The sequence below is a fragment of the Phoxinus phoxinus genome (genome assembly GCF_949152265.1).
Source record: "Phoxinus phoxinus genome assembly, chromosome: 8".
NCBI lineage: Eukaryota > Metazoa > Chordata > Actinopteri > Cypriniformes > Leuciscidae > Phoxinus > Phoxinus phoxinus.
Window position 1 is genome coordinate 25,460,136 of NC_136883.1, and position 17,807 is coordinate 25,477,942.

At 37.1% G+C, this 17,807-nt stretch overlaps 1 protein-coding gene across 2 annotated transcripts; it reads right to left on the reverse strand.

The window, feature by feature from the left end:
* Window positions 1-338: 338 nt before the first annotated feature.
* Window positions 339-16,796, reverse strand: tspan33b (tetraspanin 33b). Of its 2 annotated transcripts, XM_079620989.1 has the most exons (8): window positions 16,310-16,796; window positions 10,462-10,519; window positions 10,253-10,380; window positions 8,321-8,395; window positions 7,437-7,532; window positions 6,711-6,839; window positions 1,959-2,120; window positions 339-475 (listed from the first exon to the last, which is right to left on the reverse strand). In XM_079620989.1, the coding sequence occupies exons 1-8, from the start codon at window positions 16,403-16,405 to the stop codon at window positions 407-409; spliced, it is 813 nt and encodes a 270-aa protein (XP_079477115.1). In that variant the 5' UTR covers window positions 16,406-16,796; the 3' UTR covers window positions 339-406. The 2 variants fall into 2 exon arrangements, with proteins under 2 accessions (XP_079477115.1, XP_079477116.1); XM_079620990.1 differs by lacking the exon at window positions 7,437-7,532 and having other exon boundaries at window positions 16,310-16,556.
* Window positions 16,797-17,807: the final 1,011 nt, after the last annotated feature.

Here is a 17,807-nt window from a genome sequence, read left to right on the forward strand (position 1 = left end):
GGTTCACTCCTCCGACTATGTCTAAATGTTAGTCTAGCCTATTCCATTGCATGACATAAATGGAAGTGTGGAAGAAATCCCTCGCAAAGATATTTTGCATTGCATATATTTAAGTCCGAGCAGTATTCTCTCTCTAAGCATTTAACAAATTACTGATTATTCAATAAAAATTTACTTACAAATATGCCTCCAGACTTTTGTAATGAAGAAATAACAAACAATTCCAGAAGGTTTACAAACAAACCTTCTTTTTTTAAATCAAATAACACTAAAATGAATAAGAAAATGCTCCCGAGGCAGAGAGAGGAAAATGTGCTGTAAGTGTGAGAGCAGTCGGTGCAGAATGAAAGCATCACTCCAGTGTGTGAGAGAGTTTGGCAGAACTGCAGGTGACCGTCTCCTGCCTCTACAAGACGGATTGGACCTCTATCCGGATCTCAGAAATGAGGATTTGAGACAGAACGATGCCTGCGATCTATAGATCAAACAGAAGAACTGTGTCAGGACAGCAGTGTGTGTGGAGAGAGAATCATAATTTCAGTTTCTGCCCAATACCCACTGAAAAATGTATGAATGGAAATGCGGTGCATTGCATTGAATGATATGGAGTACACTCATTCAAAAGGACCACAATCTTAAAAGGGGATATATGTGTATAATCCAGGTTATCTGTATCTATAGGCCTATCCTCAAATATATATTAAAATGTCACAAACATACCTTATGATGAATTTGCTCATTATTTCAGTTCAATTCAAACAAAAAAAGTTTAACTGTGTAGCTTTAGCAATATTTATGTGTAATGGTTAATATTGATTAACAAAGCTGCTTCCTCGAGATTTTCCTATGGGTTTTTATAATGGGGTAAATTAAACACCCATATCAAAAATATGAATTTTGAATCTGTTATGTTTACGTAAAGGGGTGGTCTAATGCCCTTTTCACAAGATGTAAAATAAGTCTTTGATGTCCCCAGAGTGTGTATGTAAAGTTTAAGCTTAAAATACCCCACAGATATTTTTATAGCATGTTAAATATAGCATGTTAAAGTTGTCACTTTTTGAGGGTGAGCAAAAACGCACCGTTTTTGTGTCTGTCCCTTTAAATGCAAATAAGCTGCTCCCGGCACAGGGGGCGGAGCTACAACAGCTTGTGTCCTTTTACCTCACTTTTCTAACTTTAGTTAGTGTGTAATGTTGCTGTTTGAGCATAAACAACATCTGCAAAGTTACAACGCTCAAAGTTCAAAGCAAAGGGAGATATTTGATTTTAAAGAAATGACTTAAGGACTTCAACAAACGGCTGGTAGGAACTACACAACATTCCTCCTGTGTTAGTGACATCATGAACCCTAAAATTTCCGTAAACCGCGCCCCCAGAACACCATTTATAGATTATCAATGACTAGACGATAGCTACACAAAAGCGACATAAATTCACCAACTAAACATTCAGAAATGTTGTCACTTCTTTTTGAGTCTCCATCTTTCTGACTTCGGTTTGAACAATTTTTAGTGCATGTCTGTCATAAAAATATCATAAAATATCTCCCTTTGCTTTGAACTTTGAGCGTTGTAACTTTGCAGATGTTGTTTATGCTCAAACAGCAACATTACACACTAACTAAAGTTAGAAAAGTGAAATCATATTCAACGACCATCCCTTTACAAATAAAAAATAACATTTCTAATAAGTAACTACCAGTAGATAAAAATGTTTGGGGTGTGAGTGTGTGTAATTTACGATGTAGAACAAAACGTCCAGTATCATCGACATATGCTTACCATAGACCTTCACATTTTGAGGGGAACCTCTGGGAAATGAGTCTTCCGGGTTTTAACATCACAGCTGCACCCTATTCAGTACAATGCTTGTTTCTGCTGTACTGACCAATCAGCACCCATGATAAGAAGACCCCATGCGGTTTGAGAAACTGAAATCATTCAACTGAATGTTACCTGTGGTAAAGCGAGACCCAGAGTCAGCGCCCCGACTAACATCAGGTGAGATTCAATCCATATTACAGCTCTGTCTGCACAGCCCACCGGATAGATCGATTTAGTGGCGTCCACATAGTTCTGTGTCTGAACCCCAAAGCCACACATGGTGTTGATCACAGTCTGAAAGAGTAAAATATGTTTTTGTCGTTACTGCTTTGTCTCTTCAGATGTTAGTCTTTAAGCAGCAGGGGGCAGTAATGTTTTAGCCTCATTCTTGTCATGTTTGCATAATACATCTCATTTTAAATCCATAGTATAAACAAATACAAACGTGATTAATTAGTAGTTTTGCTCAAATAAGCACCACCATTAATACTATGCATATTTTTGCCATATTTCTAGGGACCCGAATATTATATGTGGAGATTCAGGGCTAGTAAGCAACTATATAACAACCACCCAAAATACATTAGCACAGTAAAAACACCTGCACACATTAGCAACTGCATAAAAGTGTCCCGACAAGAAGTATGTAAATGAAGTTAGTAACATTGTTCAGATTCTTGGTGCTTTTGATTCTGCTGATGATTTCTCTCGTTCATTTAGTCTGGTATTTTGCATGTTCAAATGTTACAACCATAGGCAGTTTTTGACACACACCCAGACCAGCTGGATCTTGCGACTCGACTGCGTCCTACATTATCTAATGGGTCAGGGCCAGTCATTTCCCCTTCAGCTTTTTATAACTTTAGTGTGAGCATTTCACCGTGCTTTCTGACTACCTGCGGGTGTTGAATTCCCTTTTGTTTTGTGGGTTGCTGGTGTAGAATGCAGGTCACGGTCAAATCTGTAGACATGCAGTTTTCAATTGAATGTTTGCACCAGGAATTTACTTACCATTGTGTGGTCTAATCATAAAGATATTTCTACAGAGATTTTACACAGATATTCATCACTGATAACTGACAAGAAACCTACACATGAAAGATCAACTTTGTGTCTGGACGGCACTTTCAACAGCATTTCCAAGAGTATAATTTGTGTTGATGGTTAAACAAACCAAATGCATCCATGAACAGGTCGCCATTAATCCTTTAATCCTTTATTTTTACAATGTAAAAATATAATTATTTATATATTTATATAAAATATATATTAGAAAATATAGTTTACTCTAAAACTGCAAGAAAATTAAGTTGTGTTCCATATGTTAGGTTGATATCTCAAAAAAATTAGCTTTCAGTAAGATTTTATTTGGGCGCAGTACCAAACTTTTCCACTAGATGGACAGCCGAGCTTCTTTACTGACCATATAAGGGAGCCTCCATTTTCATGTATGTTTTGAGTGATCTGAACCATGTATTTCCATAATTTTCATACAATTTATGAAGTAGACATCCTATTCAGAAGTAGTATGGGTGGTTTGGCAGTATTTGATTTGAATTCAACCTCTAATACACTCATAAAAAGAGCACATTTGCATTAATAGCTCGCAGCCGCATCACAAATTGAGAATCCATAATATTTTTCTTCATATGTAAAATATTTTCAGACCTTTTTTTTTTCTCATAAACTCTCATTTGAACACTTGGCATGAAATCAAACGGAGGTTTCTAACAATCTTTCATGCTTTTACATGTTTATTGCTATTTCAAAATAAAGGCCTAAACACGCCTAATGAATATGAAATATTCTTGTTGCAAATTGATAAATTACTGCTCCTCTGTAATTTATAAATAAAAAAAGCCACCAAATATGAAAACTATAGATTCTAAGCTTTCAAATGATATAAAATTGTTGGTCAATATTACTTTAGGTCTTTACTAAGATATTATTGTTCTAAATATATAATGGGGGACGGTGACAGTTAAAGGGTTAATAATGCCATGATTCATTTTCATATCATCTGCCCAGATGCTGCCATAGAGAAGTGCCATTGTCTCCATGTGAACAGCTGTTTGGATGAATCACAGAATTTTCTGTCATTCCTTTTGCTCCAAACAACATGTTTGAATACTGTAAGACAATTAAACCCATAAACCAAACAGCTTCCCTCCCTCGGCATCATAAATGTAGCATAGTTCCTCAATTTCCTTCTGTTTTTGTTTGAAAGAATTGCATTTTGTTCTCTCTGACCTGTTTAGAGAGTGTTTACCCAGCAATCACCGTAGACATTTGCCAAGGGAACAGAGACCATAATATTTAGGTCTGCCAAGGAGTCGCTCTATATCGGTGATCTATGTTCTGTTTGAGTGTCTTATCAGCATTTCGACACGTCTCACGGATTGAACTGAAGCGCACATTTAGCATTTCAGCCAAGCAGCTGCTTTGGACGTCATGCCAAAATGGCACCGCTCGGTCATTTGCTGCCTTGAGAGGCAAGAAAGCAATTCAGAACACATCAATTCTTCTCAAATTGCTGCTATGACAACTGTGTAGAAATTGAAACTTTGAATTACTGATACATTCGGTAAACCCAATCTGTTTAACTTCACAAAGCTTTTATAACAGGGGTTGTAATTAGCGGCGCAGGCCATCATCGTTAAAGATGAAGGCCCAAAGGACACTCGGAATCCGTCTTTCATGGCACTTTGTTGCAGAGTGCAATAAACCAATGAGCGCATACAGTTTTGCTGAGCTGATGAGATGAAAAATAATACAACTTTGCCGTTGCGCTAATGCTACACTACAAAGACTGAGAACAAAAAGGGTGGGATTGTGTTGAAATAAAGGATCAAAATGAAGGATCACTGTATAACTGAACTGTATAACATACAGTTAACATGCTTTTTGCCTGCATGTGCAGCGGTCGCCACCTTGATGCTGGAGTGTTTTAGGTGGGTGCCTGTGTTTTGCAGTGGCTAAAGCGTTCTGAGTGGTTGTTAGCATGTTGCTGTGCTGTTGCTAGGATATATTTGGGGGTGGGGGGTTAATTGAAGGTGGGCTCTTTTAACATAGACCAGTAAGTCTTTATGATGTTTTGGGTCCTATAAGCTTAAATGACTTGGGTCCATATTGGATTTTTTTTTATGGTTTTATCATCCACTAGGTGTAAATTATGATTTCTTTGATTTTTTCCTTTTATGAAAGTACAAACTAAGAAAGAGCCACTATATGAGCTATAGGGGTAAAACTTTCCAGCAAATCATTTGTATGTATGCTTTAGGTCTCCAATTTCAGTGTATGCATTGTGTGATACAGGTTACAATTCATTTCAAAAGAATTTTCTAAAAGATGTATATGTCATGTGTTCTGTTCTGGTTTATCTCTTACCGGTTTCCTTTGTTCCCATTTTCCCACCACTATTACTTTCCTTAGTTACTAATTAGTTCATCACCTGTTCTTAGTTCTGTTAATTATGTCTGAATTCACAGTACTCATAAAAGAGTAGGCAAAAAGTACCCGGACCTACTACTTCCGATGGGATTTTGAAGTGTGTATATGGACACTACAATCCCATGAGGCCACGGGAGAGGATATGTGAATGGCAGTGAAGTGACGTAACTGACGCTGGAAGGTCACATGACAATGACAACATGGCAAATGTAGGCCTCCATCCAGATTACATTCATACTATATAACATACTTTATTAGCCGTCGCGAAGTAATTAGTTATTCAAAATAAGAACCTACTCAAGAGAGTACGCAGTTTCGGAAGCATTCTGTGTATTTTAAGTCACCGAATACTTCTGGATTGTGACGTACTTTCCTAGTTAAACGCCTGGGTGAGAAAAATATTGGGTGTGGCTTGTTTTTTTCCTGCTGGGAATTGATTGGATCAAGAAAAGTGGGCGTTCCATTCAGCTTGCTGTCAAAGCTCTCAGCAGACTGACAGTTGAAAGGGATGTTACTCAAGCCATCAAACACGTCATCAAAGAAGAAGGCCTTTTTTAAAAATAAACTTTCACAGATAAATTGTTCAACACAAGACTAGTAATGTGCACTAACAAAGTAAAGAGAGTCAAATTTGATTTAGTGCCGAGTCTGCCGACTTTAAGCCCTTTGTTTTTCTCAGTTCTTTGTTCAGTCTTGTCTATGTTTTAGTGGTTGTGAGTTTTTTCTCAGATTATCTCCTGCATCTTCCCTTTTATTTGTGTTTATTAAAGACTGTTTTGAATTCTCCATCGCCGTGTGCTTCATTACAGTCACTCAGCGTGAGAGTATCATGGTTTCCACTGCAACAGTTTTAACATTAATAATAATAATTACTAATGCTTCTTAAGTACCAAATCAGCATATTACAATAATTTCTGAAGAGACTTTGAGTTGCTAAAAAATCAGCTTTGCCATACAGGAATACATCATATTTTAAAATATATTGTGAAATGTTTCACAATTTTACTGTTTTTACTGTATTTGATTAAATAAATGCAGCCTTGGTGAGCACAAGAGACTTCTTAAAAACATTAAAATATGTGACCGACTTCAAACTTAAATGATATACAGTATGTTATTTTTATTCTCACAATATATGGTTTTCCAATGTGATTATACCATTACTGTGCATCTGTTGCAGCCATGAACATTTGAGAGGATGTTTTAAATTTAAAGGGGTGAAACTAGGGTATTATAAAACAATATTGTAAAATTAAAATGTAATTATAATGATTTAGAGCTTCAGTCGCACCAGTGCAAAGCAACTCATAAAGCGGCATGCGAATCCTCGCTTCACACAGATCTTCACTCATATCTGCTTATTTCTATGTCCATTTTCATTTATTCATAACTGCAGATTAAAGATCGGTCTGCGTATAGCTGGTTTAGTCTCACCTCTTCTGGTAGAGGAGTGCAGCATGAGAAGGGAACTGAACACCTCTCAGTGCTGGGGTTTGACGGAGTGCAGTTGAAGTGGAGGTTCCAGGACCAGTCGGTGTAGTTGTTCCAGCCACAGCATTTGAACTGCAAGGAGCAGAAAGGAAGGAAGGGAGATGAAATATCATTTTTAGACACTGTCTCTCAGACCACATATTCATCTCCCATCTGCTGGACCCATGACAATTTTCCTTGTGAGGAGTACAAAGAGGAAGGCATATCATCTAAAGAGAGTGAGACAGGAGAACATACTGTGCTGCATTGTAGAAGATAACATTTGCTCATTTTGAGAACCATGCATGTATTGAGATCGCATTACCATATTTACAAATCTCAGCACTATGGTTAGGGATAAAATATGCAGAGTTGACCAACTAAAAAAAGAAAAATGTTTCCTCAGAATGTCCAAGATGAGACAAAAAGTACCATAGCATTGGTCCAGGCGATGTAGAAATTATAAGAAATTAATAATTTTATTCAGATGCATTAAATTGATCAAAAGACTGATTTTTTTTTTTAAATAAGTACTGTTCTTTAAAAATCCCATAAAAAAAGTAAATAAGCAAGTGTATACTGATTTTTTATTGGAGGAATGCACATGACTTCATATGGTGTCTGGCATGCTTTAGCATATGACCATATGCATTACAAATCTGCACCGTCTGAACAAAATAAAACCCCTACCTCCTTTTGGATGTAGTCCATTAGGTTTTGAAGGTCCAGGTCATCTCGATAATGCACAATGGCTTTTTTCACAAATTTCCCCAGAGCCTCGCGTGTCTGTGAACATGACACTTCATACAATCTAGCCACCAAGTATATTTCCATACGTACCTAAAAATCAAACACTTACATCTGGGTTGTATATGCATATGCAATTGTGCTATGGGAGACAGGTCGACAGCGCTAATTCACCATGGCGGCTCTAATAGCATATGCTTTAGTGTGGTAATGAACTCTTGGGGCCCCCCTGAGCTCGCTCCTTCTCCCCTGTCAGTTCCTCTAACGCTGGCATGTTCAAGCACCTCTGAATGTCATTAACAGGAAGACTGCTAGAAAGCCTCCATCGAAACGGAACATTTGGTCCCACTTTGATGTGGCAAAGCTCTTTAATCATTAAGCAGCGAAGATGCTTGAAGCGACATTGTTAAACTGCCCTCCCAGTTTAACGGTGTGTGCTGCGAAGTACAGTGTGATGCAATACACACAACCTTCTCCTGGACTGTAGAACTTCAAGATTCCACTCGAATGATTAAGGAAATAGTAGACCGATTTGGAAACCCTATAGCTAGAATTGTTGTTACGGGTAAGATGAACAGTGGAAGTGAATGGTGAATTGCTTTTAAATGGACTTGATATCCCATGAGATGGACTTAGTGACAGATGACTGCTAAAAGAGGTTAACCCTCCCTAAAAAAAGCCGAAGCCTAATGTTACAATTAATCTTTAACGGCTCTTAGTGTATGAAAGTCATAAAGTAAAATACTTCATGTGATAGCCTGTATCCAATATCAGAGCTGCAGAAAACACATCTAGTTTATAAAGTATGGTTTCAAGAGAAAGCTCACCTGGTTAGAGTAGAAGAAGCCCAGGATTGCAATGGCCATTTGGGTAAGAAAGACCAGGGTGAGACTAAATGAGAACTAGAGAGGAACAGGAAAGAAGATTTGCTTACTAATGAACATTGTTTGTAACTGCTATTTAAATAAAGGATCACATTTAACTGATAAATAGCATATATATGTACAGAGAATACTGAGGCTAGTTGGCACACATTCTACTCTTTGTGCTTGTGCTTAACGCATACCTGGGTCTTTAGTGACCCGGGACGTCATTCACTACCCTCCTCCTCATTCATTTGTTTAAAGTAAGACATCAACCTTCTTAGCATTCCTCAATCAATTCATTATAAACAATATAACAAGAAAAAATAATAAAATTATAAAATAATGCCTGTTTTACAATTAAAGGCACACTATGCAAGATTTCCGTTTTTGTCAAACAGCGACCCCTAGAGTCGCTGTGGAGTACTTGTATACCACTCACGGCCTGATCCCCTCCCCCTATACCGGTACCCAGAGCCATAGAGAGAAAGAGTTGCGACACTCTTTGATGTCGCCGCTGTAGCTGTCACGTGGTTCATGTAAGCCCCAATAGTTCCAAAACATACGCTGGCTGTCATGTTCTTCTATGGAAAAGACAGCAGCGATTGCATTATTGAACGGTAAATATAAAATTAAACACACACCCAAGTACTTTTTCAGCTGTAATTGCATTTATTGCATTTTGTTAATGTCAGTTTTGCATTTGGAGAGGCAGGGTGACAACTAAATACTGTATATTACTTAGATAAGTTTTAGGCTATATTTTTGGAGGGAAAAGCTTAGTGTTTATGTTCGCATGGGTAGTAGCACTGGCTTTAGCGGCTCTAACTTACATTTTCCATATCATTCATCTGATGATGGACGTCTCGTGATATTTATTTTAGCACAACTGGGCTGTATTAGGCTATTGATTCCCGTGATTTTCCTTACGTTACCTCTAGAACAACTCGACGCGCAGCATTCACCGCTCAAACTCAGCCAACACGTCACATAATGAAAAGTTAATATATCCCAAAATTTCAATTAAATAAAAGTAGCTATAAAGGTGGTAGCGATTCATTACCGAACTAATTAGATGCTACCTTCACAGCTGGCGAAGTCGCGCTAACTAGCAAAGCAGGCAATACTAGAAAAATTGGTTGAAACAACCAAGATAAAATATAAATAATTACGCTGTGCATATACAAATAAAGACCAGTATAAGCATTGCAAAGGGCCTCTGATACAATATAGACAGTTGATAATTCAAAAGAGGTCGATATTTCAGCAACTTACCTCTGGAACAACTCGACGTGCAGCAATGTAACTGAATGAGGTCCAACGCCCAAATGACAGTGTTTGGAATTAATCCGATCTTTAAATCCCGGAAGTAGGCGGTTAAAAGCATAGGTTAAAAGCCCCGCCATTTTTTACAACGGAGGTCTATGGGAGTGTCGCAACTCTTTCTCTCTATGGCTATGCCGGTACCTGTTCAGGAACGTGACTTTTCTCTGAAAGATGTGACGTCATAAACACGACTTCTCAACTTGTAAATACGAACTTCCCACGATTTGAAAGCACCATTATTTCAGTTAGTTGCCAAATCAACATTTTAAAATATTGTTTAGTTTACGTTTGTATCGAATTATCTATATTAATATTTTATTGTATTTCAGCTTTATTTCAATAAACAAAATGTTTTTTAACAATTTTCATTTTGATAATCATAATCACCCTTACATATCACACGTTACGTATCAAATTATATCGTATCATAACCTTTTAGTCACAAAGATACACCCCATGTGACAACTAGCCCTGGTCTTCCTTGGGCTATACATATACTGAAAAAGATAATAAATATGTTGAATAAATATGTTTAAGTACTGTATGTGTAGTAATTCAATTTCTGCTCACAATTTTAAGGAGCAGTATATTGTCCCGCAGAGCTCCGATGCATCCACAGAAGGTGATGAAGAACATGACCACCCCCACCACAATGAGAATCACAGCTGGATCAATGAGGAACGTGTCACGCACCGTGTCTGTGGAGAGAGAAAAAACACAGAAAACCTCTTAACTGATCCACACACATCTGAGGAACACACACACAATAGTTGTCGTACCTGTCGCTTTTTGAACTTTGGCATATACCCCAATGGCTACAATAAGGAGAGAAAACACCTAAAAAAATGAATAAACATCAATAAATAACATGAAATATCAACTACACAAAGTCACGAAACGTAGTTACTTTATAAACTTAACACATTCATATAGTTCGGATACATATGTTTTTCTTTAATACACATTGGCCACAATTAATTATCCTTTTATTCAATTCATTTTGCATCCTCCTTTTGCCAAGATAACAGCTCTGAGTCTCCTATAATGCCTGATGAGAACACCTGACAAGTGATCAGAGAGCATTCTTTCATACAGAATCTCTCCAGATTCCCAGATCCATGTTAATACACTCTCCTCTTCAGTGTTCTATAGGGTTCAGGACAGGTCAGGAGACTGGGATGGCCATTCCAGAAGCTTCATTTTGTGCCCAGTGACCCATTTTTGTGATGGTTTTGTTGTTAGTTTTGGATCAGTGTCCTGGTGGAAGATCCAACCATGGCTGATTATAAGATTTCTAGCAGAGGCGGTCAAGTTTTGACTTTATTATCTGTTAATATTGGACTTTGCCATGTCTCTGAATACTGTATGTCCTCCAGCAGAAAAATAGGCCCTCGACGTTAAATATCCAGCAGTTTATTTAATCGTACATATGTGGTCTTTTTTTGTGTCACTGTGTGCGGTTAGCTGGCAAAAAGTGTGTGCGGTTTCTTTAAAAAAAATTCCCCCTTCATCTGACCATAGAATCCGGTCCCATTTGAATTCCCAGTAGTGTGACAACAACTGAATATGATGGAGCTTGTTTTTGGATGAGAACAGAGGATTTTTGTTGAAACCCTCCCAAACAACTTGTGGTGATATATTTTTTAGGCTTTCTGACCCCAAGACTCAACTATTTTATGATCCTTGGAGAGACTTTGGCCACTCAAGCTTTCCTTCTCGCCGTGCATTAAGACAATATAGACACACGTCCTCTTCCAGGCAGACTCGTAACATCTTTAGTTGATTGGAACTTCATAACTATTGCCCTGATGATGGATATGGACATTTTCAATGGTTTAGCGACTTTCTATTTTGTGAAGCTCAACAATCTTTTGCTGCACATCGAAACTATATTCTTTGGTGATATTATTTTGATGATTAAGGGAATTTGGCCTTATACTTTTGTGAAACAGGAAGCCATGGCTGGACAATGCCATGTTCCTAGTCAACATTGTGTTCTTAAAAATGTACTGTAAATATGAAGGGGAATATACTTCAGAGATATTTTACTCATAATAATTTATAGGGGTACCATAATTGTGGCTAACATATATTAGAGAAAAAAACACGGAAACACTTTACAATAATGTCCATTAGTTAACTACCTTAGTTAGCATGAACTAAAAATTAACAATACTTCTACAGCATTATTGATCTTAGTTAATGCTAATTTCAACATTTACTAATACTTTATTAAAATCAAAGGTTGCATTTGTTAACTAACATGAACAAACAATGAACAGCTGGATATTTTTAACTAACATTAACAAATGTTTAATAAATTAATAAATTACTGATTAATAAATACTGTAACAAATGTATTTCTCATTGTTAGTTCATGTTAGTTAATGCATTAACTAATGTTAACTAATGAACCTTATTGTAAAGTGTTACCAAAAACATTTATTTCATACAGTATGTGATCCCCCCACCCACCCACCACCACCACATTAATTTGTCTTACCTCAATGAAAGGTTCGATTTTTGTGATTTTTTTTCTTTTAAATTAAAGATCAAAAAGTTTTAACAATGCAGATCTATTTTCAGAGCCTCTTTTGATCATATTTACAAAGGGTACCAATAATTCTGACCACGACTGTATTTGTTTCTCCACATACATTATTGCTTTTATCATTATTTTTAAACAAAGACTGCATTCCTGGAGTTATATGAAATATAACAGTCTCTAAGCCGTCCTGAGACCCTGTTGGTATTGCTGGTAATATTGCTGCAGTCACCCTGTGGTATAAGGTTTGTGTGTTTGAGTGCCACTGCAGTTTTATAAAAAGCAGTTGAATCCTATCAGCTCACTCCTTAAAGGAGTAGTTCACTTTCAAATAAAACATTTCTGATCATTTACTCACCCCCATGTCATCCAAGATGTCCATGCCTTTCTTTCTTCAGTCGAAAATAAATTAAGGTTTTAGAGGAAAACATTCCAGATTATTTCTCCATATATTGACTACAATGGCAACCAACGGATTAAAGGTTCAGATGTCAGTCTCAAGATTCAAAGTCTCTACACGATCCCAGCCGAGAAGTAAGGATCTTATATAGCGAAACGATCTGTCATTTCCCCCAAAAAAATGTATAAATAATATACTTTTTAATACCACAAATGCTATCTTGTAATATCTCTGAGATGCGCCATGCATTACGTCATCACGTTGGAAAGGTCACGCGTGACGTAGTCGGAAGTACCGACCCAGTGTTTACACAGTTACCCAGTTTTGAGTAGGAGGACTGTTCAAAGTTATTGTATGATGTTGAATGACACATATTTGATGTGTTTGTGTCAGATTACTGTTTAAAATGGTCCTTACGTGTGCATATCCTGGATGTTTAAAGGGCACCTATTATGGAATTTTGAAATGTACCTTTCATGTAGTGTGTAACATAGATCTAAGTGAACAAAAACATCCTGCAAAGTTTGAAATATGAAAGTGCACCGTATATAAAGTTATTGTCTTTCAAAAGTAAGAGTCGACTCGGAGTCATTTTTATGAATCGTTAGAAGACCGAAGCTTTTTCTCTGACTAGATGACGTCAACTTGTCAAGTTATTTGAATACGATACGCCCACTTATTGCGCTCCAAGGCCAGGGAAAACTTGAAAACGTCATGGCGACGAGAGACGCTGTGTTCTGAAGTGCGACTCAAAAGACAACTTTTTTCATCTGCCCAAGGAGGAGCATTTGAAGACTAAGTGGCTACAATTCATATAACTATACCACAGAAGTATAGTCCGAGCCTTGTGCTTTGTTCGCGCCATTTTGAAGACAATTGCTTTTTAAATGCAATCAAACTTGGATTCGCGAGCCGCTGATATTGAAGGAAGGTTCAGTTCCAAGTGTATTTGCATCAGCTTCCTCCTCCGTATCACAACCTGTAAGTGTTATTAATAATTGTTGCTTTTATGTTTTATGTAGCATGCTTAATAATTATTTTGTTTGTTGTGTAAGCACCGTTTAGCTTCTAGGTCTTCAATGACAATTGTATTGAGATATGTGAAGTGTTGTCGTTGTTTTCGGAGTTGTCTTAAAGAATAGAGTAATACCTCGTAGTAACGTAACTGCATTTTTTTGTTTTTTTTTGTAAAAACGTTATGTTTATGCATAGGGCTAACGCAAACAAAGACTGATTGTGCTTTTACAATATGAACTCTGGGCTATGCTGCTCGCTAACATAACATTAAATTCTTTATCTTATTTTTAGTTTTTTACTACAAACTAAAGCAGTGGACTATAATAATTATTATAACACAATTTAATTGATAAAAGCATCATTGTACTCCGTGTTAAACAATAAGTATTATCTCTGTAAACACTGCTGGGTCATCTGACCAATCGCAGATTAGCGTCGCGCAAAGGTGGGGTTTGGAAAAATGAGTCATTGAACGAATCATTCGGGAGTCTGTGAGCAAATCAGGTAAAAATAAGTACATATTATACGACAACAAAAGTGTTTTTTGTCATTGCATGCATGTAAAACTGTTGTTGGGGACTCCCTAAACAACATTGGGAACATTTTAAATGTCATAATAGGTGCCCTTTAACGATATCACGCGTCACCTTTTCAACGTGATGACGTAATGCATCTCAGAGATGGTACAAGATGGGCATTTGTGGTTAGAAAGTATATAATGTTTTTTTTTTTTAAATGGGCGATCGTTTCGCTAGATAAGACCCTTATTTCTCTGCCGGTGACATAGGGGTGAGTAAATTATCAGGAAATTCTTATTTGAAAGTGAACTAATCCTTTAAGAGTTGATGCCTATACGCTGAGAGCGTCGACACACTTAGCAGGAATCAAGTTAAAGAGCTATTCAGAAGCTTCTTGGTGCAGTGGAGATGGAGAAACAGCTTCTCTACGTATATACACGGGTTTGTGCTTTTCTGAAAAACCCAGCCAGTCATTGCGACTGGAACAAAAGACTAATGGATTATGCTGTCCAGAGGTCCGTCTGTTGTACAGCGCACAAACACTGGTTTAGTGTGAAAAGTGTGATTTGGCAGTGCTGTTCAACACAACACTCACTCAGAAAAGACAATTAACGCTGATCACAGTCAGCAGATCATTTGTTTTCAGTGAGAGTTGGCAATAAGAGTGACAGCAAGTGCTGATAATGTGACAAAATCGAGCAAATTATGCAAATGTAAGTGTGATGCTTTTATTCCATTTACATTTTCAAATGATGAATCAACTTTTTGCTAGTTTTTTGTTTCTTTGTTAGAGTCACCCAGTCATCTAGATGACTAACAGATGAGGTTTTGCTGAAACTGTGATACTAATAAAAGCATCAGTTAATATGAGTTATACTCGTATATGAGATATAATATCATATAATATGAGACATTATACTCGTTTAACTCTTTCCCTGCCATTGGCGTAATTTTCTGGCAATCCATGGTTTCACTGTTATACGGAACGTGGTGCTATTACACATCTTCTGAAAGAGTACAGAATCTCTATGGATAAAAAACAAGCAGAAAAGAAAAGAAATACGCGATAAAAGCATTACCATTGCATGTTGTGGTCTTTGACAAAAATGCAATTTTCTCCGCTTTTTGTTTAAAATGTAGCTTTTTTTACTGAAACACCCCCATTCAAATGTTCATAAAAAAGAATGAAGCTAGAATATAACGTACACTACCGGACAAAAAATATGGGGTCAGTCAAATATTTGTAAGTGTCTTATGCCCACCAAGACTGAATTTATTTGATCAAAATTACCAAAATAAATTTATATTATTATCATTTAAAATAACTGTTTTCTATTTTAATAGATTTTAAAATGTAATTTATTCCTGTGATGGCAAAGCTGAATTTCATGATTATTTGATGAATAGAAAGTTAAAAAAACAAGACCTTTTGTGTCATTATACATGTCTTTACTGTCACTTTGGACACATTTAATGCATCCTTACTGAATAAAAATATTAATTTATTTAAAAAAAATATTTCCCCAAGATCAATAAATAAGCACAAAAGTAACAAAACAAAAAAGCAGTGTATTTAGCTGTATGAAGGTGAAATGTTCAGTAACTTCTTTTTTTCCCCATTCAAGGTACATTTTGTGTTAAACTTTAGCAGTAGATCCAGTGGGAGGTTTACAGGAAGCTTGAGAGTCCTGAATGAAGGCATAATGTGAGGCAATTTCTGCAGTGCCAGCAGTTCTTGATTTTGAATGGCAGATCCAGGCAGACTGTATCACACAGTCAATGCACTGATAAAACACACAAACACTACGAACAGAAGAGGAGCATGAGAACAGATGCTTTTGTTTTGATTGCACGTTTCTTTGGGGGGATTCAAGCCTTCCGCTGCATCATATTCTGAGATTACATTCTAAAGAGTGGCATTTTTACACTTTTCATAGCTATAAAGTTCCTTACAATTGTATGCAAATAGTGTTCCGAAACGGGTCATGTTGTAGAAAACATTACGGTTGCAGCGGAACAATTGCGACAGCGAGTCTAAATTACACCCCCTGATGTTTTATTCATTTCAAAGCTGGCCAAAGAGCTTATGTACAGCAGCCTGGAAACAAAACCCATTTTGGAAACTGGTGTCAGAAGGCCTTACTTACCCAGAATAAAAAGCTGAAGAAGAACAGGAAGTACCGAATCCAAGGGTTGACGAAAGAAAACATTACCGTCCTGGTAAAGTTCACCTGCCTATCCATTCTAACAGATTTTTAGAGGCTGGAGACGATTAAAAACAGATAGCCTATGCCATTCACCCTGTATAAGTTTCAGTCCGCAGCTAAACTGTAGTCGGTAGCCCGAAACGGACTGCAACAGCTGTTGTACATGTGGACTGACTTGCCGCGTACATTAGTGTTAGTCGAAATGGCCAGAGCACCACGTAACATAAAAGCTGCCTTTGGATGCTTTGAAAAGCTCCATTCCATTGTTTTCTATCACCAGTGTGGACAAGAATTTGCAGTTCGGCAAAACAGACGGGGCTTTTCCAGTATTTAGTTTCAACAATATTCCCCTCAGTCTAATGTAATAGACACACGTTGAGAAGAAAAAGAAACCTCGAGACTTCAGTGAATCAGACTGTCACCTGCCCGCTCGCTGGTTCAAAGTGATGACTTTATTAGCAGGGCTTCCGCGAGACTCTCAGTAGATCAAGGACTGGGAAACCAGGGCAGGCAGCACAAACACTCCTCTACTGCTGGAAAGCTGTTCTAAATATAAATGACCCATCATGAAACTGTAGTTTCAGGAGTAGTTTGGACTCTGCTGGTTGTCTGACGGGCTTTCCCCAGCGGGAGCTCTGCTGTTCCTCTGGTCTGCATCGGTAAAGCTCATTGAATCCTTTATTCCTGAGAGGCGAAGGACAATCAATCGGGTTGTTGAGAGTCTTTCTCACGGGTTTATTGCTACAGGCCCTGAAAGGCTTTTTTTTCTTTGAAAGTTTGGAGACAGACCAGTGTACTTTATGAGATCCAAGACATTGATTTGTTTGCTTCCGCCCTCCACAAAAATTGCACCCTTTGTATCATTTTCTAGCATAACACTCGTATTCAGATGCTACTCAGCTTTTAAAATACACTGTAGCTATAAGAGTATTGACCCGACCAAGAATAGAGAACATCATTGATCTATAATGTCTAATGACTTTTTTATAAGGCTGATACAAAACATTCTGTAGCCTATGAAAGAAGCGCTTTGCATAGTCTACTTTTAGTATTTTTTTTTTATTTTTTTTTGACCAAATAGATCTGTATTATGGCTAAAAACAGAATTATGATACATTTTTATGCTATTTATATATTTTGTATCAATTTATTTGGAAACATTATGATATTATTCTATACATTTAATTACAAAGTATTGAATTAAACGAGATCCAATGCAATCTTTGTAAAACGGCCCATTCTGCTAAAATGTCAAGCCTCTAAAATAGTACAAAAGGCAATAAACAACATTCTCACAGGGCTTTGGCAACACACGTTTCTTTATTTAAAAAATAGTAGGATTCAAAGAATGCAATTTAGTGCACCACCTAATATATTTATAGTGCTTTACATGTAGCAAAATACTCCACAGGACAAATCCGGGTTCACAAGATATCTG